The sequence below is a fragment of the Etheostoma cragini genome, chromosome 5 (assembly GCF_013103735.1).
Source record: "Etheostoma cragini isolate CJK2018 chromosome 5, CSU_Ecrag_1.0, whole genome shotgun sequence".
Classification (NCBI taxonomy): Eukaryota; Metazoa; Chordata; class Actinopteri; order Perciformes; family Percidae; genus Etheostoma; species Etheostoma cragini.
Genome location: NC_048411.1, coordinates 25,934,124 through 25,960,501, shown reverse-complemented (window position 1 = coordinate 25,960,501; position 26,378 = coordinate 25,934,124). Strand labels below are relative to the sequence as shown.

Here is a 26,378-nt window from a genome sequence, read left to right as displayed (position 1 = left end):
GCATTATCCCCATAAACCACCTGAACGTGTCCCTCTATTATATAAAAATGTTATATGACATTGATATAGATAAACTAACCTAACAACGTTTCCAATTGGTGATGGGACAGACAATGTTAAACAGCAAAGTACAATTTTACACCAAAATCACACCAGCCATAAAACATAAAATACCATAAAACATAAATATATCCACAGAGAAAACCCCATAGACTGTATGTTGAAGAACCTGAATCTACCACTGCACACAACTACCGAGTGAGTACTCTTCCGTAATCAACGATCTTTGCTAACAACAGGAAAACAACCGGGCAGCAGCTTCCGGTTTCCCCGCCTTCAGCTGGTTGTTTGCAAACAGCAGCTTACCGTCCCCCGTGTCCATGGCCCCTGTTGCGTCCTCTGCGGTCCTTTAGCTCCTCCACGATGGGGGACAACGACGGCAGCGAAATCCTAGAGCACCACGTGGAGGAGGAGATGGAGAAGAAAAGCACGCGGAGCCACGCAGCTTCCTCCTCGTTCCTGGAGAGCGTCACTCCGTCCGACAGAGAGGGCCACAGCGGCACCCAGTCCTCCCACAGGCTGCTGGCCTACAGTGATGCTCTCATCTCCATCATCGCCACCGTCATGGTAAGACACCGAGCCTTCGATTGCCCAGAGGGTCCGGCTGCAGGCTGGTGACGATGGGAGCAGGTGGAAGGGATCAATACACAATCATTGTTAGGATTATTCTGGCCTTAATTCAAAACAAGTAGGAAAATCCAACCTTTTAAGGAAACCAAATTTCTTTACGAATGAATAATGTATTGTGAATAAATAAATGTTCTTCCTTAGAAATTCCCATAGAGGCAGGCACATTTATTTTTATTTTTAAAGGCCAGTTATTTCATGGATAAAGTTCCCTTGGCCTTTGGAATTAAAATAACCCCACATCATCACATACCCTTCACCACACAGAGAGGTTGGGATGGTGTTATTTCAGTTAGCTTAATAGCTGGTTTGATTTGCATTGAGAGATGATCTTATGGAAAGTTCTCCATGCATATCTCTATGGATATGTGATGATGAGGGGCTATTTTAATTCCAAAGGAACTTTATCAGGATGCATAGTATACTGGCTTCTAAAAAAAAAAAAAAAAATCTGCCTGCTTCTATAGGAATTTGGGTATACTTATGCCCCCTCTATTTCAAGGAAGAACATTTATTTATTTACAAAACCTTATTCATTCACCAAGAAAATTGGTAACCTTAAAAGGTTGGATTTACCTAATTAAGGCATTAAGATCAAATTCCATTACATGTTTTTTTATTCCCCTTTTTAATCAACTTTAGCATGGGTGTGTAAGCCCCTGTAGGCTATCCTACACAAGCAGGAGAATCATTCATTTTACTACTTCTGTTCAAATACATTTCAGAAGAAAAATGGCACTTCTACAATCTATATATTTGACAGTTGTAGTTAGTATTACATATGTGACAGATTTGAAAATGACAGGTTTAACTACAAAGCGTGAGATAAACTTATCAAATACCACAGAGAAATAGGTAGTTAAAGTGCTTACATACTAATGCAGTGGTAATCCAGCCATTTTGTCTGCATAATGGGAACTTTTACTTTAAACACATTTCCACTTATAATACTTTCATTCTTTTGATTGAATCAAATTTTGAATGCAGGACTTCTTTTATGTAATGCAGTTTATTTATGGAGTGGTAACTGCTACTTAAATCCAATTATCTGAATGCTTCTTCCAAACTGAGCACACGTGATCAGACAAACAGGGTTCAAAATATGAAACATAGAGGTGGCAATTCCCAGATCTGTAAAAGTTTAGAATTGGAGAAAATTTGAGAGAGGTTTGGTACAAATATGTGACTTTGACATTTTATGGGGCCGTAGGGCTAATATACAGTACATGCTCACTTTTCCAGCCAGAAAGTGATTATGGCATGGGTTGCCCCGCGGATGAAGTTAGTTAAGCAGGTTTCAAGTAAGTCTGAGCAACCTAACTAAACTAACGTCTCCTGTGACCTGTGGACAGCACAAAACACAGGTGTCCCAGGGACTGTCCAATCCTTCCATATAATTCACCTGCAGTGGTGAACTAGTTACTGTGTGTTTAGTAGTGTGCCACAACCTGTTAATGTACTTTTGACCAGTGACAGAATTTTTCATGATAATATTACTATTTGGGCCCTTAACATACAGAGAACCATCTTACTGGTCAAATCAAATCGTCTCTACAGATGTTTAGTAGCGTGTCTTTCTCTGAACCTTTGATATTTCTACTAATGCACCTTCCTTTATTCACAGATATTGCCTGTTGCCCATACAAAGATGGAAAATAATGAGGTAATGTTTTACAAAAGTAATAGAAGATTTTAAACACCTGTACATTAATTCCTGTTTGGCCACAAAGTGGTGATGGAGTATTACAAATCTTTGCAGTAATAAGGTAGAAATGTGCTGATGGGAGTTTTAGATAAGCCACATGTTATACTATGTTATATGTTTGTCTTGCAGGAGTTGAGGGAGAGTGTTCAGCTTCTGCTGACAACAAAGATAGCCGTTTACCTAATGACATTCCTTATTGTGACTGTTGCATGGGCTGCGCATATCAGGTGAGTTATTATTATCATAAGTAGTAGTAGAACAACAGTTTTGAGGGTTTGTGATTGATCACTCATTCTTTGTGTTGAATTTCGCAGGTTGTTTCAAGTAATTGTACGCATTGATGATTGCCTTGCACTGCTGAACCTCGTAAGTACAGGATCAGTGAGATCACTGTGTTTAATCAATTTCAATTATTTAATTTAATTGAAGTCCGTCTTCAAGTAAAACTAATTTGGAGTAGCTTGGATATTAAATTGAGGAGAATTAAAGCTGGGGAAGTTAGTTTTTCGCATCCTCGGGTAAAAAGTCCTTAATCTTTCAGCATTTTGTAAGTCAAGTGGTCTGAGAGAAATCTGGACTTCTGCACTTGGCTCTGTTTTCACGCTTTAGAAAATCTAGCCCTTGGCGGGAGACTTTGGTCACAAAAGTTGATATTCCAGCATTGCCGACAACTTCCTACACTGCAAACCAACCCCAAAAAAGAAGGACAGACTTCTAAAAAATGAGAGTCTGACAATAAACATAGTGAAACGTGTCAATAAGCATTTCAGAGATTGAGAGAAAAGTTTGATCATAGGTTAGCTTTCTGCTAACCGTAGCCAAAAGGCTAACGGCTGTGGCTAAAGCTCTCGCGGCTACGGTTAGCAGAGGGCTAAGCTATTAGCAAACCTTTCTCTCCATCGTCACAACGCTTTCCCGGTATTGACCCCCAAGTTTGCAAAGAAAACAGGACAGTAATTCTCATAGAATTAAATTCAGATGTTTGTTTTGCCTTTTTCTAGAAACCAGCTAACCCCAGCTTTAAATATCAAGCATGTACCTAGAAGTTTTAGTTTGTTAATGTGACAGTAAAAATGTCTTGTTTTATATTCTTTTATGTTATACGCCATGCATCATTAGTTAGTTATATTCATGTCTACATATTGTATGGAGCACAGAGCAGTATTAAGGAGTTATATCATATAGCATCAGTTTTAATTAACATAGCTGGACACTATGTCCCTGTAAAGTGAAGTTCTTGTCCTTTATCATCTATTTGATTGACAATTGAATTAGCTTATTTGTCAATTTTGATTGTCCATTTAGTTTAAAATCCAATTAAAGAAAGATATAACATTAGATTTCTGACATTCGCACTAGAACTCAGACCGGCATGTTGGTAACAGATTTCCTAAACAAATATGTTATAATTTATACTCAATAAAATAGTAATAACCTTGCCAATTCCCCTGCTAAGAGGAAATAGAGACACATTTTCAGTGCAGTATTAAACTTGTTTTGAGCATCATGTGTCCTTTCATGTGACGTTCTGCTTTCGGTTCTATTTCAGGCCTGCATGATGCTGATAACCTTTCTACCGTACACAGTGAGTAAGAGTCACTGCAGCAGCTAAATGGCAGTTGAATTAATCACACAGTTTGCATAAACACATGTTCAGTTGACTGATGTCATTCAAGCTCTCTCATCTTTGCAGTTCTCTCTGATGGCGACTTTCCCTGAGCACATCCTCGGCATTTTACTCTTTTGTGGTTGTGTGATGGTGATGGGCGTCATTCAGGTGAGCCAATTTAAGTGTTTTACTCCTATCATTGCGGCTGTAAGCAGTCCAACAAAGTGTAAAGAGATGCACACTGTGACGTGCCCGAGATTGTATTGCAAGGATTTTTTTTAAATGTTCTCCCATCTGTACAATACACTTAGCACTGCAGTTACCACATGTAATTGTTACCTGTGGAGTAGAAATAACAAAAGGGTTCGCTCCCAGCTTCACTCCCTCTCTGACAAAGCCCAAAAGAACCCAGGTGCACAAGTGAAGCCGACAAATATATCACTTCCGCTCAAACCGTCATGAAAATGTCCACCACCTACAAAATCAGACCATATGAGATGAGACCATAAACAACATATGCGGCTCCTACACCTATCATCTTGAAATTAATCAGTACCTCCTTCCAAATATCAAATAATTCTGTTCCTGAAAAACCAAATCAAACACGGATGTCTAGTGGCACTTACTAATCACTACACTACCTGTTTCTACAGATGTTCTACAGAGATGTTTGCTGCATTATTGTTGCTTGCTTTCTTTCTTTCTTTCTTTCTTTCTTTCTTTCTTTCTTTCTTTCTAGTGCAGTTACAAAAATTCGGTGTAGTTGCATGCGTCATAGTCCTACATGCCTTGTTTCCCTAGTCGGTGATTGTGTTGTACGCCTTCAGTCGTCCCTTCCTGCTTAACGAGCAGATCCAGATCTCCGAGAACCAAACCTACTACAAACACCACATCCTCAAAGTCATCATGCGGGTTCCACTCATGTGCTTTTTCGCCAGCATCTTCTCCTTCATCTTCTTCCAGTTGGTAGGTCCTACCTCCATTCCTTCTTTTCTTTAACTGTTTAAAGATGCTCCATTTAACATGTTAACATCAGTAGACGATTACAAGGTTAGAGATTATCTGTCGTGAGGGATGAATTCATCTTGTAATATGTTATAGAGCTTTGTTATTATAGATTAATATACTGACGGAATAACCTTTTTTAATTTGGCAAGAATGGACTTTGTTTGGCTGTTGACAGTAATTTGTGGAGGGATGGATTCAAAAAGACATCTAAAATTAACTTTGTAAAAACCTCTGACCTCTAACATTGACATTTGACAACAAAATGAAATAAATTTTGATCGAGATCTGTTGTAGAAATGTATGCATATGTTTAATGCATTTATATTTTTTATATTTTGCTGATTTAAATCCAGCTCGGTGCCATGGCAGTCGGTAAACACGCTGCCCACACAAAGCTTTCACAGAACTGGTTTAAATTAAATACTGATAATGCCTAATTTGCATATTTAAATATAAAAATGTCTGAAAACTAAAAATAATTGTTTTAAAGTAAGTCACCAACTGGGGAAGTTTTCATGGTGATATATGGATTAGTTGAAATGTTTACCCCATTCACTTGGTAGTGTCTTGCCTTAACCATTAAATCCATAAATGTCAGAAAAATATGAAAAATGCATCACTATTCCCCGGAGCCCAAGGTAGCGTCTAAAACACAAAGACAATTTACAATAATATAATCTCTTTCTTGAAGTAATGTTTTCATTCTGTCTTTCAGTCTTACGTGCTGTTGGCAGTCGTCATCTTCCTGCCGTACATCTCCCAGTCTCTGAAGTGGTGTCGCAGCAAAGCAATCGGTAAGCACTAGATTCTACATTGACACGTAGGAGAAACATATTAAATATAGGCTGTGAGCCATTCTGGAGTCACTCTCAACACACAAAGTACACCAGGCTAGAGTGACTCCAGAATGGCTCGTGTCACGGGCATCACAATCCAAATCTTATCCATTTCAGGTCAGGTGGAGGAGACTCCAGACTCCATGTTGTTTTACACCTACCTGCCTAACGAGCCCCTCAGCAAGGACCGAGTGGAGGCTTTCAGCGACGGAGTTTATGCCATCGTAGCAACGCTTCTCATCCTGGACATATGGTGTGTTTCACTTGATTTTCTTTTATTGGGGAGACATAGGACAAAAGCATATATAAATATAACCAATACATGTATTGTCTATAGAAAAGAGGTCAGATTAGGATAAAAAAAAACAACTATAAGCTATGCATCAGGAGAAACTGTTATCACATTTAAAGAAACCATAGTATTACTCCAAAAAGAGAGTCTCATGCATGTTTGATTTACTGTATCTATGCAAAATATCACTGAACAATGGGGCACTTATGCAGGTATAACACCTGCATTAAATGCCCCATTGTTCGGTGATATTTTCAAATCTGCCCAGAAATGGTTGGATCCGACACTAAACATACCCGATTTAGTTGTGTACAAATACGACTGACTACAAGATGTTTGTTGAAGATTTTGCTCAGTAGCATTAAACCATTATGGATCAAGTGTGATTGATAGTGCTAAGAAAACCCTTTCTCGTCTCTGGTTCCTTCTAAGCGAGGACAACGTTCCAGACCCGACCGTTGTGCAGAAGCAGTTTGGTGGGAGCCTGATAGCAGCTCTACAGGTCTACGGCCCAGAGTACCTCGCCTACTTTGGTTCCTTCGCCACCGTCGGCCTTCTCTGGTTTGTGCACCACTCGCTCTTCCTCCATGTCACCAAGACAACGCGCTTTATGGGCCTGCTGAACACCTTCTCACTGGCGTTTGTCGGAGGTTTGCCTTTAGCCTACCAGCTAACGCATGAATTCCCGCGCAACTCTCGCAATGAACTTGAAGCCATTCAGATCAGCTGTGTGATCATTTTCTTTGCTGGTATATTTCAGCTCGCTATCTGGGTGGTCGCTCTTTACAATGAACAGGAATCCCTGCACCCTTATGTGCGATATGGCGGACGTGAGCACATATTCATGCTAGCTAAGCTGTCTCTGTACCCCTGCGTAGCTCTAGGGACGTTTTTCCTAACTTGTATTTTGAGTAAATTTAGCGCCTCAATTTTCCACTTGATGGAGATTACGGTGCCTTTTGCTTTCCTCGTGTTGAGGCTGTTGGTGCGTGTTGGGCTAGCATTGCTACGGCTAGTTTTCTGTCCTGATAGGCCTGACCACAGGGTTATTGTAGAGGAGGGAGATGACGAGACAAGAGTGCCATTCAACGCTTTAGTCACCTAGCTAGCTTGAAGGGAAGTGGCCACAGAAAATCCAGCTAAATGACCGAGAAGTGAGGCATTGTTGCTAAAATGCTTGGTCTCTGAAAGAGTTCGATTAGACGCCACGTCGCAAGTTGAAGGCAAAGTGTGGAAACAGAGTTGTGACAGCAGGTTACTGACAGCCAAAGCCTATCCATTCATTTGTTTTTAAACTTGAAGACTAGTCGTATGTCCACAGTAAGGTTTCACTTAGATTTTAAGGCCCAGATGTCCGAAAGTAGCAAAAGGTAAAAAATTAGAAATGTTTTCAGGGATGGCTTGAAGTCATATATGCTTGCTAGCTGATTATACACTTCCATTAGAACAGAAAAGAACAGGTTTAAATAATTATAGTTCAGTTTTTATGCCAAGTAAAGGTGTAAGCTCAAAACTGTCCAAAACTGCCCGTCCAAATGTTTTGGTTTTTTATTTATTATTCATTTCACCTCTGTTTACCCAGAGAAAATTTGCAAAGCAGGTTCGGACATGTTACAGAAATTCATAAACGAGGTAGTGTTTAAGATACTTTGTGTACTAGAAAATATTGTTTTCTCGAGTTCGTGTCCTTTCACACTTTTGCGGCAATATAAATGTTGCAGTTCACTTGTAAGCCAACAAGCTAACAGGTGTAGTCAGTGAAGTGTTTGCACTTGACCGGCCATAAAAATGCAAATTGCACTGTTTTAAAATATTTGCATTCAGATACTTTGTACTAATCTGTGGAATGTATTTTCACCTTTTTCAGTTATGTCTAAAGGTTTTTTTTTCTCTTTAATATTATGTGAAAGTATGTTTACTTAAATGACCCCCACAACTGTTAAAAAGTATAAAAAGGCCATATTGTGCATGGCTGTTGTTTTTTAGTTTCAGCGATTTTTTTTTTTTTTTAATTACATTTAATGTAATGTTAACCAAATGTTGGTATACAGTACTAATATCAGAAAGAAATCAATTTATTTTGTTCTGCTTTTATGAAGAAGTTTGTGAAATGAGGTGTGGTACATTTCTCCAGGAGGGGTCACTAATGTTTTTGTAAAATAGACCTGAATCCACTTTCTTGGCTGTACTGATGATGTTCACCTGTGTGTCTGATACGGACTCAGATCTGCACTTTAATGGAAACCCGTCAGGTGATGGAGAAGGGTTACATACATCGAAGAACGGGCTAAACGACACAGAGACTTGAAAAATTGACAATAAAAAACAACAACTTATTTTTAAAGACTGATAGAAATACTCAGCTGGCTCTGAATGTGTGCAGGTAAAAAGCTTGTTTATGATTGGTTGGACAAGCCATATTTTTGGATTACTTTTCTAGTTTTTGCTTGTCACGTTTTTATTCTGTTGATTAATTAACAGTAACTCACAGACCTAAGCTGCATTTAGAACCAAGTACGGTTGTGTTTTATGAATTACTATCTGTATGTAATAATCTGTAATTGGCATTGGTTGATTCAAATGGTAGCAGTTTAGTTTCAGATTTTATGAAGGAATAAATGCCTGTAATTGTTCAACAACCTCTTTGCATCCCAAATAATGAACACAATTTCATCAGGTCAAACATTTTCACATTATATAAAACTGCATTTGTATATTTCCAAATCATAACCATTCTCTTGTCATTCATCCAACATGGAGAAAGTCCTTCTCAAAGTATTCTCGTTGACAGATTTGTGTTTTACTGTTTGTTTGTAATGGCTGTATTAGTGCAGACGCTGCATTTGCTCTTTCAAACACTGTGCAAAATCTTTTTTTCTATAATTAAATGTTAAGTCAAACAGTTATGCTTTGCTTTGTGAATAAATCTGACGTTGTTCCTTCAATGTGAAAGCAAATTCTCCTTTTGTCATTAGGAAGCATAAGGAAAAACAATTTAAAGAAAAAAATCTTTATTTCACCTCCATACAGTAAACAGCTTTACAATATCCCTAACAAGTATCAATATTTGGTTTATCCATGACTTTGTATTTTCCCTATTATTAATAGCATACTTCCTTAGTATCAATATTAAATTGTATCCACTCCAAAAGCTATAGATCTTCATTAGAAAACATTTCTGCTAAAGCAAATATAACATACACAAAATGATAAATTAAAAAAGACAAGCAACCAAACATCTGCAGTTCATCATAACCTGACATCTGGGCTACTTTAACTACCTTTTTCTTCCCTACCTTATTATTTGTATACAAGTGTTTTAACTTCATAACGTGAATACAAATATAAATTAGTCCACACATTTTTGATCTAATTTGAGCTACGAATCTGTGGAGTCTAGAGTTTGCCGATAGAATAATTAATTAATTAATTAATTATAATCTTTCATGCATTCAAGTGACGCTGTATGAAGTAATGTATTTGTTTTGACTATTAACTTAATCAGTTTTTTTTTTAATTCTTAAATGAATTTGCCAAATACAATTTTCTTCTGTTGTTGTGTTGATTATTGATTAACTGAAATATCATTAGCAACTATTTCCTGAGTCATCTATTTATCAAAGACAACCCAAGTGACAAGATGTTCTGACATTTGTAGTCAATACAAACTGATTATAAAATATTTTACTTTAAGTCACTTTAAATGTAAACTAACTAATAAAGCAAAATAATTAGTACGGTGCTCTTTACTCATTCAACATTATTTGAGACAGATGACAAGAACGTTTTTTGAAATAGCATAAATGTAAACATTTCAAATAACCATTGATTTCTAATACTTTTGATGAATTTACCAATAACAATGTTTAATTATTCTGGTGGCACATTCTAGACTCCATAAAACAGTGTTTAAAACAAATAAGAAAATCTAAATAACTGACCATCTGCTGTTTGTGTTGACTTTTGGTCTGATTGCTTCAGTGTGAACACTGCCCAGGTGTCTACATGCTTTGCCTCATCATGTTCAGTATGTAGGTACAGTAGCCTGTAAAGCAGCAGTCTTTGCCTCAGATGGAGGCTTTAGTTATACATTTATACAGTACAATACAGCTGGTCCCAAAAATCCACCCAGCACCCCCATTCACTTTACATGAGGGAAAACACCCTAAAATACACTTCTATGTATGAGGGAAAACATGAACAACACAAATGAAAAATAAATTAAAACATCTCCTTTGTCCAACAACTAAAGGAAGTAAACAGAGCATTGCACAGGCCACGGATGCAAATGTTAGCAGTCCAGTCTGCAGCATAGTTCCAAACTTGCCTTGTTTTTTTCAGACCAAAGAGAGGATGCCAAAAGGAGATGGACGTTTGAACATAGGCCCTGGAGCTTTTTCCATTAACGGAAGGAAATCAGTGTTAATCAGACAGTACTTTGGTAAACATTTCTCTCTGAATAGGTCTGGATTCCATCAGAGAATTTCATCGGGCCCATCTAGTGCCTCTTCATTGCCAGACCTACAGTATCTCCACAGCGCTGTGTTCACAGAGGTTTTTTTGCCTCCAACGTTGCCTTCCAGGCAGCTCCCCCTAAGCATAACCATTGCCGCGCTGCCTGCAAGGAGACGTTGGGGGAAAAAAAACAACCTTGCTAGCGCTGCTCTATGGTCTCAATCCCAAGCGTACTGGGCGGCGCTAAGCCCTATGGCGGAGACAGCAAGACTGGAGGGACATCCATTCAGACTTTATCCCAGCAATGTACATCCATTGAGCCAGACTAGGTACCTCTTAAAACACTTACAACGCATCATCTTATTCATCACACTGGTGAACATCATAAACGCGATATATTTCTTGTAGAATTTAATGATCAAATCCACATTCTAAAGGAATCAAACTGCAACTTGCATAAGATATTGCAAATAAAACCACCAGCCATCAGATTTTGTATATACCTAAAGATATGTTTAAATACAGTGCTGTATGTATACACACACAAACTGTACAGTATATAGGCTCTGAATGTACTTAGGTCTTATATTGCAAACATTGCAAACTACATTCAAAACTTACTAATTTAACAGTGATTTAATGCATGAGAAGACTTTAAAATAGCAAGATTTTTATTTCAACAGTTTGACAAACATTGAGTCGGAGACCCTACCCCAACCCCACAGTGCAACTAAAATCATTGGTTAAATCGATAAAGGAGGCAGTCTTTTTTTTCTTTTAATTAAGGAATAGTTCACCATCTTGGCAAAATAGTCTGAGTTAGATTAGATCAAAATCACGCTAATGCTTGCGTTTAGAATGGATTAAAGAGCTAGGTTTGCAGTTAGCCTAGCTTAGCATTAAGACTGGAAGCAGGGGGAAGAAGCTTGACTACTATTCTTCAAAGTAGCATCCTTTAAAAAGCTCACAAATGAACACGTAGCTTGTTGGTTTAATCCGTACACAAACAAACATGTAAAAACTACCACTTAAAAGTTTAGATGTGTATTTTTCTTGATGAACAGATAATATATTTGTGATAATTTACATTCCAATGTGGTCCACAGCCTCCAAGGTAGCTGCGCACGTTTGGTCGTCACTGTGACGAGATAATTACGAGAAGTTACTGCATGCAGCTGTTGTTCACCAACACTGTGTTAAGAGCTTTGTAGGTGTTGGTAGGCCGATTTTAGAATGTTGCTGTTTAACCATGCTTCCAGTCTTTTAAGTGCTCATATTATGCTTTTTATCTTTCCTTTATTATATTATATATAGTTATATATCTTTTTGTTCATGTTATAAGTTTACAAAGTAAAATGCAAAAAAATCCACCCCAAAGAGACTTACCATCTCCAACAAAAACACGGTTCACAAACTGCTCCAAACAGCTCTACTATAGTCCAGGCTTTACTTTCGTGACGAAGGTGAATCACTTTGTAACACACTTTACAATGTTTGCCTAGCTGCTAGCGTGGCACGCCCTCGTACCCTGCAACTGACTAGCTAGCCATGCGTACCTAGGTACTGTGCCTTTGCAACTCCCAACAAAGATGGTGCAGCGGTGAGATGTCTCATTTTGTAGCTAAAACAGAGAGCTCCACACACAGGGGGAAGAGGAGGAGCTTCATCAATGTGGAGTACAACAAAAATATGGTGTTTTTTGACAATAAACTATGTATACCTATTCTGATATAACATTTAAATACACTAATGAACCTGAAAAAGAGCATAATATGAGCACTTTAGGCTATTCACCTCACGGCTCTAGCTACATATCCAATACACAGACATGAGATTGGTCATCGATCTTCTGATCTAATTCTCGGCAACAATAAGTGTATTTTCCAAATGTTAAACTATTCCTTTAAATAATCTCATATAGGTTCACCCAGCACATCCTCCAAATGAGCAGCAACCTCAAATTAAATCTACATCCCTGCCTCATAAAAATCTAATTTGTTCATTCTAAAAGGCTACAAATGAGTTACATCTCTTTTTTGCATATCATTTTCCATAGCTTACAAAGTTGTTTTTAGTTATAGTATGTACTACGTGTTTGTGCAGCTAAATATCTTCAGTATATTTATGTACAATACATTAACTTGAGTGCTGATGCTCTAGTTTTTGCGTTAACATGCCTACAGTCAATCTGTATTAACTTTATTTGTGCAGGTTATTTAGATTTAGACAGAAACCTAAAAGCATAAAGTTCCCTCTGTAGAAGAAGAGAATAACATGGCTAAATTAGCTGTAGCCCAAGGCTGCACTAGCGTACATGCTACATGTATTGTTATGCTGTGAGGTTAGGACCATTAAATAGAGATTAGTATATAAAACAGTGTCTATACTGTAGTATTCATCATTGCTTCGCCCACACCCAAACCCCAGAAAGAAAAGTGTCAACAGTCTGTTTGCTGTATCCCAGGTCCAAGTGCCCAACACTTTGGGCCCAAGCTTTTTAAATCCTTTTGTTCAGCTTAAGTCAGTGCAATATTGTCTGTCCACAGGGAAACTGCACATCTACCATCCATTGACAAAGCCATGTGCTTTAGGGTCCGTTTTGTTCGATAAGACATGTTATCTTCAGTCTGTACTTCAGTTTTTAGGAAAGGGACTGCCTGTTCGCTCGTGAAGCGTGTTGAAGATTATGTGCCGGTCCAAGTGGAAAGCAACAAAGCCGCCTATGTTGTTGTTGTTGGTATTCTGTTGTTGTTTTTACTACGAGGTTATTCCACGTACACTGGAGAGTCATCCATGTTCAAAGTCGTGTTTATGAGCTGGTTGGAAGTCAAACAAAGAGTCGGCAGGATGATGCTCTGAGAGAGGCCTGGGCTCACACACACCGTCCAGCCATACCTAAGAGTGTGTGTGTTTATGTGTGTGTATGTGTGTGTCTTTGTGTGTTCACATGCTTACACAAACTTTCCAAACCATCACACACTGCGATCATCACCCTGTGAAGCTGGCCATCTTTCACTCAGCCTGGGCAGCAGCTTGGGGGAGCATGCCCCTCTCTCTCAGCTGGGAGTGCAGAGTGTGGAAAATGCTGAGCTGCTGTTCAGGCCGAAGCATCAACAGCTGCTGTAGCACCTTGCTTGGATTCGGCCCCCTGCAAGACAACAAATAAAATGTGACCACAGTGGAGAGTGTAACGAATCCCAAATCTGGAGCTACTTCATCTTATAACCGGTATAAGAAACTGGAAAAATCAAAACATCTAGGAATAATAAACCCAGCAGCTCAGTTCTAAAACCCTTTCTAATGCCGCACACTGAACCCTGCGGGGTTTAATGATGTTGTTTTAACACAAACAACAGACCTACACTTTCAAATATTTGGGGAAAACGTTTTTAGGATTCAGATATTGATTTTTTTTTATAAATACTTTAGAATAACAGAATCATTGAAAGAGAATGCCATTTATTAAAGGAACAAGCCAACTTATTGGGACTTATCTCCCAGAGTTGGACAAGTCCATACATACTCTTCTTATATCAGTGCGTGTCGTAATTCTGTCTGACGCACCCACTGCTAGCCTAGCTTACCACAGATGCTGGAGGTAACTGGCTCCAACTAGCCTACTGCTCCCAATAAGTGACAAAATAAAGGCAATATGTTCCTGTTTACATAGTGTGATTTGTATAGTCACAGTGTGTACAAATAACCAGGTCACACTAGACATAGTTATATTCTAATCGTATACTGGAAACTATATTCTCAGAAGGTGAAGCACTGCAGCTTCTGCTACTTGGGCAGAGTGATTTGCTAGCAGCACACAAGAAGCCTTTTATTTTACAGCCATCTGAAGCTTTAAGAGAACTGATATACAAACTTATAAATTAAATGACTGTAAGGAACATGATAACACATTTTTTCAGATTTCACTATCAGACACCTCTCCCTTGGAGCCTCCAGTCATCCCCTTACCTGATGAAGCTGCCTATATAGACGTGTGTGAAGGTGGCCATCAGGTACTGACAGTCGAATCGATCCATGATGCCACCGTGGCCGGGGATGGTGTTAGCAAAGTCCTGCAGAAGAAGAGAGAGCAGGGTGCCATTACATCTCAGGTACATGCTGAGCCTGGGACATTAGGGGTGGGGGAACAACATCTATACAGCAAAGTATCACAATGTTTCCCGTGCCAATGCTGTATCAAATACATGGACGCCAAAAATCAGTCTTTTATTATAGAAATTGAACATGAGAATATAACTTTTTATGACTGAAATAATCAAATCAATTGCTTTTTTAGTCCACTAGATCATAAGATGAACAAACAGAGGAATATATCTTTTTATATAAAACAGACGTTGACAAAGTTTTCCTTTGGGGACATAAAGTTGGAAAACAGGTAATAAATTGCAATATATCGAAGAATACTGCAACATAATCAAAATAACTATAACATTGTATCATGACAAAAGCATTGTGATAATATTGTATTGTGGGGACATGTATACATGTGACATGTATATGTGGTTAGCAGAGTATGAATTATTATCATTATTGTCTATTGTCTCTTTTTCTTGGTGCTGTTTGGGTGTTTCCATGCCACAGTTTGCAAGGATCACCTGTCAAACATATATGGTTTCACTAGGTGGAGATATGCTACAAAGGCCGTCAGCAATCTTCAGAAACACTGACTACACAGACATTTCACAGCTGGGAGTCCTAAAACAAGGCCCTGAAACCCGAGGGACAGCATTAGCCTGTGGTAATGACTGTGCCCTGCCGTGGGAGGGATTAAGCAAAGCGTTGCTAAAATCCCTGTCACTTTAAGTAAAATGTCTGACAGTCACCATAGTGGAAGTGGCCCAACCAGTTTCTGCCATATTCAAATGTCTCCCTCCACTAATCTCTGTGTCTGTGGACTTGTACCTTGAGGTGGAGCTCCAGCCAGCTGAATGAATGAACTTAATAGTGAAGTTATAGCAGACATACATTTCACAGATTGCGGGGATGTGAGCTACTCATTTGTGACAATAAAATAAAAAACAATGTGCACATTCAAATCTCACCTGACAATTAGATTAAAGTGAAAATAAATAAAATGATACATAAATACAATGCAAACGAGACTAAAACAATGTCCCCGAAGAAGGAAAGTCAATCAGCGGAGAAGTTAGCTTGTTGACAAGAGAGAAAATATGTTCTTTACTTTGATTTTGAAGGCTCGCTTGAAGCCGCTGGCAAAGAAGCCGCCAAAAGGCCCGATGAGAGACCCAAACGACGAGAGGAAGATGCTGTGAATCTGGAAGGGGTAAAGATTTACCGTTTTCTAAAAGAGAGGAGAAAAATTGATAAATGCCTCATTATGATCTTCTCTCACCGGATATTGGCATAGGAGAAACACTCTGAATAATGCTGAAGACGATTGGCCTCTCTGTGATGTATTGTAGTGATTTTAGCTTGTCAGCGTGTTGAACAGATCATTTCTAAAGTAACTTAAATATGAAAAACTTTTAAAATTTGAAGCGTTGTTGTTTTTTAAAACAAATTTGTATTTGCAAAACAAGAAATGTTTAAAGATAAGCAAATTGGGCATGAGGGGTCATTTAGTCTTTCAGTGGCATGGCATATACAAAATGATTTCAATAATTAAATATTTAATTTAGAACATCTATTACATTCCAAATGGTCTCAGTTGATTTTAGATTAAAAGGACAAAGTCTTACCCATCTCAGTGCGTTTTGTACCACAGCAGGAAGAGTGTATTCGTGCATCACGAATATATCAGAAGGCTCACATTCAACTGTAAACCCATTGGTCTCACTGTTGACGCCCACAGGACACACAAAGTACTGGAACTGAGACAGGAGGTAGGCCAGCTGAGGGTCAAACAATACACATAGGAAAGATCCGCTTAGAACTCCGTATTTGCACCACCATTGTTGAAGGATCCCACTTTTGCGACACCCTCCCTTCAAATTTCTACCAGCTTCATGCTGATCAACATTGATGACTTATAGTCAAAGTTGTCCGTGAATGTGGAGATGCTGCAAAAATGTTTTCCCTTCCTGGTTGCCATGTTATGAAATATTAAAAATTAAAATTAAAACATTCTTTGCTGAGACGTAAACTAGAGGCGATGTGAGTAAGTGTTATGGTATGCAAACATGGCAGTGAGCATGATGAAACAGTTACAAACTTTCTGATCCAAAAGCTTAGCAGATACCATCTAATTTTGTCAAAAACTTTTTATTTAAAAAGGGGCAAAAACAAACAGACCATGTGAGTGAAATAAAAAGCAAATAAGGTTTACTCACGATAAAGCCAAAGACAACAGTGGCGAAGAAACCTCCGATGAAGCCCTCCCAGGTCTTCTTAGGTGAGAGCTGTAGTTGGGGGGGGGGGGGGGGGGGGGGGGGGGGTGTTTGGAAGAGAAACAGGCTTTCACATTAAAATTACATCAGCGTCACCACAATCTAGATGGGATTTAAAATAAACCTATTTTCTTACTGCTGTCCCTGTTATTAAATAGCTAATGTTGAAATATGTACAGCAATATTTTACACACTTCGCCTGTGTCTAATTATTATTATTATTATATTAGTATTTAATCTCATAGAGTTGAAAAGAATACAAATGGATTAATTTAAGAGTAGACTTTGACCCAGAAGTATTTAGTACATTTTAGAAAGTAGTTTAAGAAAGTCACAGAATTGGAATTCACGTTAAATGTCTGTATCACAAACTGGAGTTGGGGGCTGATGAGAGAACCATTTGCTGTTGAGTGGCAGATATGTGCTGGAGACTATATGGAGCCAAACAAGCCCATTCCTTTCATTTGTTTTTCTGACACTTATTTGGCTCAGTGTCATGAGGCAGTTGCCCAGACATTTACTACCACACCGTCCGGCTCCTCAACCGATTGTTTTAATCACCATAGGTAAGGGTTGGAACGCGATCATCTGGTATATACTGAGTCTGATTTCACCCCACACCACCCCATTACAAGACAATATTTGAATTTACCTTAATCAGTGGAGTCCTCCCAAAGAAGAATCCAAACAGGTAGGCCATAATGTCATTGCATATCACAATGGAGATCGGGACAATGAACCTGGAAAATGGAATTTTTGCAATGTTAAGAGATGACGGGAAACGTTAAGCCATCCATAAGCTGAATTCTGTCTGTGGCTGGAAAATGTGTCTACTCCACTATGGCAAATAATGTGTTACATGATAATTTTCTTTTTTTTCCTTTTAACTAAAAGCAGTTAATTTAAACAAAATCTGCCTAATTTGTCTATGGTCTACTTTCTGTTGCATAACTTTAAAAGCCTGAATGAAGATCAACCTTGACAGTAAGAACACAATTGTGACGACACACATGCAGCGATAGTCAGGGACAACAAGGCTTGTCCCTCTGGACTGTCTGTGTGCTGCTTACCAGATCATTCCCTCAAACAGGTTCTGAATGACAAGGTGGGACTGAGTTACCACAATCAACAGGGTCACATGGGTCCAAGCAAACTGGAATGACAAACACAAACACTACAGTGTCACTACACTGGAATGTAGCCACGCCTGCTCAGAAGTTGGCTTGTGTCAGTGGATTCAATAGTGGATTCATACAAACAAACGGACAGACAGTGAAGTGAATGACACTGACAAAGTAAACGTAAAGGATAGTGTGAGAAGAGCATGCAGTGGATGGGAAACTTTGTCAAACATTTTTTGGCACTAGTGTCGCACATCTTTTAACATATTAAAACAAGAACTCTGCGGAATTGCATGCAACAAAATAATTAAACCAAACAGGTCTGAGTATTCAAGATGAGAAAGTGCCGCCTTTTGCCAGTAAATATATTACTATGTATTAAAGGAGAATTCCAGCCATTTTTTATGTTAATATTGATCACTATAAATATGCGAGTACGATCGATTGAAAAAAAGAAAAGAAAAGAAAACTGAAATCGATGCAGGCAACACTGAGTAGCTGCAGCTACGTGTACAAGCGCTTCCACTGAGCAAAAACGGCAGTTAACGGGTCATGTTTTAGACGGCCCTTGTGGCTCTTAACTAGGGTGACCAAACGTTGTCTTTTGCCCAAACATGTCCACTTTTTAACGTACTGTCTGGGGCGGGTATAATAAATTCATGAAAATATCTGTTTTTCCTGGGACCATTAAGCGTGTACTTAAATTGAATGGCGCTTTGCACACAATACTACGGTACTTTGTTGCGTGACCTAATTCCTGAGAGGCTGCCTTGTGGGCGGCTCTGCGATGCGCACATACAGGGAGCAGATCAGACAGCGGAGCAGCATTGAACACATAATGCTTAAGCGTAAGTGCAGCTTCACAGTTGAACTGCAAAAAGAAAAAGAACCTTTCCACGTACCGTCCCGGTCGGGACAAATGGGAGCCGGAGCGCACGTGCAAAGCTAGCACATTTGTTTCAGTGTCTCATAAAGGTGCTGGAGGTCTCAAAGCTGACATTGACACCAAAACCAGATTGATCACAAAATGGATAAGCTACAAATACACATGGAACTGCTGCCTAGCAGCTAACCGGGTAAGCTTAAAACAATGTCTGAGTTGAAAACGCATCTTGTTAACTCTGCTGTTATCTCGGCTAACAATTGTAGTTAAATAGCTGACAAGGGAATTCAAAAGTCTAAAAAGTGTTTTCACTCATAAGACTTCAAAGCACTTTCTATAAATCTGTCCGCGAAATAAACTAATGAAAATGAAATAAGTAGTGAATAGTCATTAAGTTACTAATAAAGTTAGTCTGGATTAAATGAAATGTGGTGCAGAAAAGTGGCCACGAATAGCAGAAAAAGCAAGAAATGCATGTGAAGTAAAATAATGCGGAAGCCATTGCAGAAGTCCTGTGATTATCCTCCAGGATTAAATTCTACATAGTAATGTGAACAGTTATTCTGTGAATAAATATAGTTAAATTGGACACAAACTACTTGTAAGAGCCAATTAGTGCCCTTGGTATAAATAGGAACCAATGTTTAGTTCCTTGGGTGCAACACGGAAGCACAAACAGTTTTTGGCTGACCGCACGTACCCACGCACGCAAGCACGCACAGCCTCTACAATCAAACCCAAAAAGTGTATATGTGCTTCCAGGTTGCACCAAAGATTAGTTCCTATTTATCCTAAGGGCACTAAGTGGCTCTTCTACAATGGCAACATCAGTGCACAAGATAGATGGGTTTAAAAAAGAATTCTCAGTCAGAGGGACATTACAGGAAGTAAGAAGCCGTGGAAAAGGACAGATAGGAAAGTTAGCAGTAGAGTAGAGGAGAGAGTTACTTGGCTGATACACACCATATAAAACTGCAGGCGGTAATGTTTCTTCACTAAACTCAGCACAAACATGCAGAAACCTGTGAAAGAGTAGACAACATGCTGTCAGTTTTTACTCCAAGTAAAAAAAAGTATACTGTAGATTGAATAATATGCATCACATTTAACACATTGTTTACTGTATTGGGATATGTGTGTAGCATTCTTGTGACTGAACAATTCACATTTTTCTTTCACACAAACATCTGGGGGCTTTTTTTATAATTTGACAATTCAGATTTGACACCGACTTTATTTCACATAGATGAATTTGCGATGAGGAGGCTGACGGCTGTAAGCTCCTGTGTCAGGTTTGCGTCCACAAACCTAGGGAGGCCCACTGGGGAGCCGTTCCTGCCAACAGATTGTGAAGATGCGGTCTTGTACTACAGAATGTCCTGGGGCTGAGAAGTGCCGCTGACGTCTGGCTGGGTTGACTGAAAGTCAGCAACAATGAATGTGTTCACCCAGCTTCAGACTAAAACTTAACACTGAGAAATCAGTAGACAGAACCTTTATTCATCCATCCCAGAGGGAAACGTACAGCCACAGCAGCAGCTATTAGAATCAGAAAGCGGCTTACTTTTTTGTTATCAATTATTTATCCACACATACAGAAAGGCCCTAAAAAAAACAAATTTTCTAAATTAGCTTTTTTGGTATGAGTGGTGGCCTCATTTTCTCCAGTTACTTTTGTTGTTATTTCACATGAGGAATTTCTGCATTTGTTATTGTCTCTGTGCTTTTCACAGTTGGAAAAAAGTGATGCTGCGTACCTCCATGCCCATCAACAGTGACTGGATCAGTTGGACCACTCAAACCACATACAGAGTCCTAATGAAGCGGATCAGCGGATTTCTTTGAGAGCCAAACTTAAAATAATAAATAATTAACAATTTTCTTTTGTCAAACTTTGAATGTTTCTTATTAATTCATGTTATAAAAAATACTTTATGCGTATGTGTTTTTCTACCTTCCAGACCGCATTTTTTTGTTTTTGTATCCCCACAGTATAAAAATCAATTGCAGAGAAGATTATGGTACGTCTCTTTTTTTTCAAAGCTATCATTGTGTACCGATTAGTCCAGAATGATAGCTTTGACAAAAAAGAGACGTACCACAATCATACAATCAATCAATTTTGTTGGTCACATGAAACTATCTCCTTAAAGGAACAAGCCACCATTTGTTGAAATAGGGCTTATGACAGTCTCCCCCAGCTGTAGGTGGGTGTGCAAACACATTTTTTGTCTCAGTGCATGCATTGTTTAGTTTAGCAGCGCCGCCATAGTTAGCTTACTGGAGGATTTCCTAGGCAGATATTGACTTGGGACAGTGCTTCGGCTGTGCTTCCACCCAATATAGTCCCAAGTCAATATCTACCTAGGAAATCGTCTAGTCTTAATCTGCATTGCTATTTGTACTCGTGAATACGAAGACCGCAAGAAGTAATTAGGTTGTTTTACTTTTACTCACAACATGCTAACCGGCATTAAAGGATTCCATTCACTACACTAAGCTAACTAGCGGCGGCGCTGCTATCGGACTAAAACGATGCATAAACTGAGACATGAGTTGGCCCACCTATCTACAGCTAGAGCAGACTGTGATAAGCCCTATTTCAACAAACGGTGGCATATTCCTTTAAACTTGCGCATGCTGCTGAAACTGATCTGTCCGGAAATTTCAGATTACTTATCTGACATATAAGCTTTGTGAAAAGTTATAAATCAGTGGGCTCTATTTTTGACTACCATGAGACCAACATTTAGCACCCAATTTCATAAGCAGACTGATAGTGCTACAGTGACTACAGTATGATGGAGCCGCCCCACGGCTCCATTCTTCAGGAAAATGTGCGACTGGGATGGATTATTTGAAATCTCTACAAGATGATTTATGTTTAAATGAGTGGAAACAAGTGGCAGCCCAGAAGGGAGGAAAACACATTTCACACAATTTGAAACACTATGGTGGCTGTTGAACTTTTCTTAGCAGACATGTAAAATCATATGTAATTCAGTGTAAATAAAAAGAATTTAAAAAAAATACTGGTATGATTCATTAATCAGGAGGGATACTTCATTAATTTTCTTTTTTACACATTGATGTATGTGACTCATTAGTTTAATAAGTATTTAAAAGCCACAGCTCCATGTATGTGGTTTTATGGCACATCCGGCTGCAGTTTACCAGAACAATAAACTGCCCAATAAACTCTTCAATCTTTAAAGCTCTGAAGAAAAAGGAGAGGTCATTGTAAATCAGTTGGTAAACTCATGAGTTTGTACTGCAAGTCTCCTCAAAGTCTTTGTTTTTCTTTTTGTTTATTTTCTCCCCAGTATTCTGATTTGTATCAAGAATCTACTACACACATGCTGTATCTGGTAAAATTGATTCCACTATAAGAAAAACGGGAGTGGAAGCAGAGGGGCCAAAGAGCGGGTGTGTTTTTCCAGATAGAGCAGTCGCTTTGTCCTGAAGGCGAGACCCACCTGCGAGGTACAAAGCAAAGGAGATGAAGCGGTGATAGCGAGCCAGGAACTGCAGAGGTTCCCCCCTTTGCACCAGTGCCCCAAAGTAATCCGCAACAGTTTCCCCATAGAAGAAGTAGTTGACGCATATCAGGAAGTACCTGAGGCAATAAAACAGAGGGAATTAGTATGGCTTCACACTTGCTTTTTGTTCTTTTTCCCCATTGTCTTTGACTGTTTAAAAGGCAAGGGACAATGTTGTAGGCTTGATTTATCTGTGTATATGTACCATATGCAAGAGATTCTGGTTGTGTGCACTTTAATCTGAAATGGATAAAAATGTACAAGTGTTCTTGTGTTGGACGTGTGTTGTGTGGGTCACTGAATGTCTACCAGTGTTTCTTTCCGGTTGTACATTGACCTCCTGTGTTTGTGTGTGGATTTTTCATGACGAGTGGCCTTGGTGAAAGGGGGCAAGTTTCAATTAGCCTTCATTTGCTTCCAACATGGCAGGGACCTTTGCTCCTGGCTGCACTGAGGGCTGCTGTACTATGCTGCGGCAGTGTATGCAAAGGCAACGCAAGGCAAGTTGGCTGGATTCATTTAGCACATTTCAACAACAAGGCAATTTAAAATGCTTCACATTAAACATTTAAGAGCAGTAAAATCAATTAAAACATTAATTAAAGAGAATCTTAAAACAGCTAAAAATAGAACACTGTTAGGCTACTGGGTTTGTGTACAACAGCCACAGCAACTCACAGAGCTGACCACAAGCCGTAAACAGGCAAGAAGTCTGTAAACTGCAGTAAAAACCACGATTGAGACACATATTCCAAAAGCACTGACATTTTAAAAGAATATCTTTAAAACCTAAATAATACCAGCATATCCCACATCTTAACTTCAGAAAAAAGGCCTAATTCGTAATATCCAAACGGAATGTGAGGTGTACATGACCTGTATCAAATTCAGAATAATGTCATATCCTGCACTTATGAAACAATTGTATATCCTGCACTTACTGCTACTGCACTTCTGGTTAGACCTAAACTGCATTTCGTTGCCTTGTACCTGTACCTGTGTAATGACAATAAAGTTGAATCTAATCTACTCTAATATTCAGAATAATAGTGGAATATTGGTGTGCATGTAAACTACTCAATGGTCAACAGCACCATTTGAGTCACTGCAGAAAAACACTAGTTAAAACACATTGCTAAGGCAAGATTTGAGCTAAGTTAAAGTTAAATTACTGCAGTATTACTCTTTTCTCCTTTGACGTTCAAAACACATCTTCAGTATATCTGCTATTCACTGTGAAATCCATTCTCCTTACCAGCTTAGTGTCCTGAACCAAGGCAGCTCATAGGAATGGTAAACTTTGTAGCCGATGGTGATGATTTCTTGGAAACACTTGATTTGGACAGTCATGACCTACGTCAGATGATGGGAACAGAGCATAAATTTAATTAGAAAGCCTCAGCCTAAGAAACAAGCAGAGAGTCAGTACTGTTTTATTTACAAAAGACTCTCTGTTCAGCCATCAGAAATTACAAATATCAGATATAATTACAAAAAACAAAACAGTTAGGAAAATGCACAATTGCTGCAGTATTAACCCTTCTCACTTACCACTAATATAAGAGCGACAGGTCCCATATAGATGATAAGAAAAAAGCCTGAAATCATGGCTAAAGACAGAACTCCTCGTATCCAGTAGTTCTTCCATCTGTGGAGAATGGAAACTTTTCATTACTTCCACCTCAACATCGTAAGAATATTTCATTTAATGATTTATGCTTCATTTGAGTTTACATTCAAAGTGAGCTATAGAGTGATAGTATGACCCAGACATTTGACTCGCTATTTGGCTCCATGTGTATATTTCCAGTTATACAACATGCATAAAATGCAACATCAGAGCCACAAAATTATGTGATCATGATAAGCAAAGCCCCTGAATTTACAGAGCTGACTAGTGGCGTTAAAGGAAGAAGGCAGCTGCCTGAAGGCTGCGGATGAGGCATTTGCCAATGTCAAGAAAGCGGAAAATATATGGTCAGCCATAGTCAGTTTTGTCACTGTGTAAAGTGTGCAACTGCGTACGTATGTTCTCTTGAACAAGACTAAATGCGTGACACACTAAACCCATAATCGGACAGTCTGGCTTTGATTGGTAGAGTGCTAACCCGGAAAATCGGAGCGGGAGGAGCATGACTAGAGTCAAAATCTGACAAAGATCTATTAATCTGACCTTAGTCGATCTGAAATGAAGACAGACTCCGCAACTGCATGGCCTATTTCTCACTTAAAACGTTTTCAGAAACACGTTTTGGTAAACTATTTTAGTAAAATATAAGATAGTATTCTGAACAAGTCGCCATGATTAATTTCCGAAGAAGCGAGACCCACGTGACGCGTTACTCCAATCAGCTGCTGCTTTTCATTTTTGGGCGACAATACAGATAAGCAGGATTACCGCCTGCTGTTATGGAGACGTATTACGTCTCGTCGCTTTGGTGAGTTCCAACACACTTTTTTGACCAAGTCAGGGAGACTTATCAGTCCAACTGCCTTTTCTGCCGAGGGTCGGCAATCCGGTTGGTAGAGAAAGAAATGGTCCAAAGCATAGCTTGATTTCACAGAGAAGGATGACAATAGTGTGACTTGTTATATCTGTATAAATATCCTATTGATTCCCATTCCTAAGGCTGACACAACCACGCAGTTAACAAGTGGGACAATCGTGGAAAGCTAGTCAAGTTCCCTAGGAGCTCTAATAAGGTCTGCATCCTTTCTTTTTTGTTTCCGATCAGCATATGGTGCTATAATCCTAGTGGTAATTTATACTTTAGACCTAACAACAAAACATTTTGCCGGTACTACCTGTCTCGTGACACTTGCAAGGCTTAAAATGTGGAACAAGGCCACGTTCCTCTGGAGTGTTATTCACAACACATCATGCAGCGTGTGTTGCTGTGACGCAAACTGCTGCACTGCCTGAGAGCAAAACAAAAGAAAGGAAACTGCTAAAAGCTGCACAGGAGCCAAGCAGGGCAGAGCCTGGTGCCTGCTGTATGAATGGAGAAGAAAAACAGCTGCATCATGAAAAAAGAGCTGCTGCTGCGGTTTCCACTTAGAACGGTGGGCTCTCACACTCTCTCTGATCATCACCCACTCATTCTCTTACTTTCTCTCTTAAACTACCTTCTATCCTTCTAGCTTCACCTTCATGTGCATCTATTCATGCTCTGCTGTCATTTTACTCGCTCCATTCATCTGCTGCAATCCCTCCTCTTTATCTCTACCACATTTTCCCTATCCCTCCATCTGTTTTCTTTCTCACTTCTAATTTATCTCCTTCCCTTTTCCCATCCCCCCTCCCTTCTCTCTCTCTCTCTCTCTCTCTCTCTCTCTCTCTGCACTCTGTTCATCCACATGTCTCTCTCCAGCACGACTCCTATGACACTCAGGATTAGTACTGTCCTCCTTGAGAGCCTTTAAGCCCTGTGACCTGGCCGTCACTCATTGGTAACACCCTCCACTTCTCACCTGTATATCAAACAAGACCTCGTTAATTTGGGTTGAAGTTGCTGTTGACTCAAATTGGCAGTACCACTAAGTTTTGCTGAATTTAAACTACTACCAGCCACCAATGCCACACCAAAATATTGTTATTCCCCCACAATCAGTGAAAACTGTTTTTGCATGCTGCTTCATTAAGGACAAAGTGGCACACGTTTTTGTGACACTTGAGTACAAGGTAACAATACTTGACAGAACAGGTTATCAGCACACCTTTTTCAGAACTTGACTATTAGGTGCACTAGGAACAGTTCAATGACTCATTGTACTGTAGGTGTCAACTGAGAGAAACTGGATTTTCTTTCACAGGCCTTATCTTAAAATCTACTACCTATTTTAACCACCACAATGCATGTATTACTATGTCATTTTTT

At 39.1% G+C, this 26,378-nt stretch overlaps 2 protein-coding genes across 3 annotated transcripts in view; one reads left to right on the top strand and one right to left on the bottom strand.

Moving 5' to 3' along the window:
* The first annotated feature begins 423 nt into the window (after positions 1 to 423).
* On the top strand, positions 424 to 9,359 carry tmem175 (transmembrane protein 175). The gene is made up of 10 exons (XM_034872898.1): positions 424 to 627; positions 2,312 to 2,350; positions 2,522 to 2,619; positions 2,707 to 2,758; positions 3,942 to 3,977; positions 4,086 to 4,169; positions 4,803 to 4,967; positions 5,725 to 5,803; positions 5,963 to 6,098; positions 6,570 to 9,359. The coding sequence occupies exons 1-10, from the start codon at positions 424 to 426 to the stop codon at positions 7,240 to 7,242; spliced, it is 1,566 nt and encodes a 521-aa protein (XP_034728789.1). The 3' UTR covers positions 7,243 to 9,359.
* A 571-nt stretch (positions 9,360 to 9,930) lies between these two features.
* The window catches only part of cds1 (CDP-diacylglycerol synthase (phosphatidate cytidylyltransferase) 1), a 30,262-nt gene continuing 13,814 nt past the window's right edge, over positions 9,931 to 26,378 (bottom strand). The window contains exons 3-14 of one of the 2 annotated variants that reach the window (XR_004656797.1): positions 24,052 to 24,148; positions 23,756 to 23,853; positions 22,438 to 22,577; positions 19,925 to 19,983; positions 18,028 to 18,110; positions 17,610 to 17,697; positions 16,901 to 16,969; positions 16,310 to 16,462; positions 15,793 to 15,912; positions 14,559 to 14,662; positions 13,548 to 13,740; positions 9,931 to 10,530 (exon numbers count right to left, since the gene is read on the bottom strand). Coding sequence is in view for 1 of the 2 variants with exons in the window: in XM_034872903.1 (XP_034728794.1) it covers positions 13,605 to 13,740; positions 14,559 to 14,662; positions 15,793 to 15,912; positions 16,310 to 16,462; positions 16,901 to 16,969; positions 17,610 to 17,697; positions 18,028 to 18,110; positions 19,925 to 19,983; positions 22,438 to 22,577; positions 23,756 to 23,853; positions 24,052 to 24,148 (1,147 nt within the window). In the remaining variant the exon portion in view is untranslated. Of the gene's footprint in view, positions 13,741 to 14,558; positions 14,663 to 15,792; positions 15,913 to 16,309; positions 16,463 to 16,900; positions 16,970 to 17,609; positions 17,698 to 18,027; positions 18,111 to 19,924; positions 19,984 to 22,437; positions 22,578 to 23,755; positions 23,854 to 24,051; positions 24,149 to 26,378 lie in introns of both variants that reach the window. The other variant, XM_034872903.1, reaches the window with a different exon arrangement.

Excerpts from the sequence above, each read along its gene's own strand:
- tmem175 (XM_034872898.1), top strand. The coding sequence starts at position 424 with ATGGGGGACAACGACGGCAGCGAAATCCTAGAGCACCACGTGGAGGAG. Across the intron at positions 3,978-4,085 it reads TAACCTTTCTACCGTACACA|TTCTCTCTGATGGCGACTTT; the intron begins GTGAGTAAGAGT and ends TCATCTTTGCAG. Across the intron at positions 4,170-4,802 it reads TGGTGATGGGCGTCATTCAG|TCGGTGATTGTGTTGTACGC; the intron begins GTGAGCCAATTT and ends TTGTTTCCCTAG.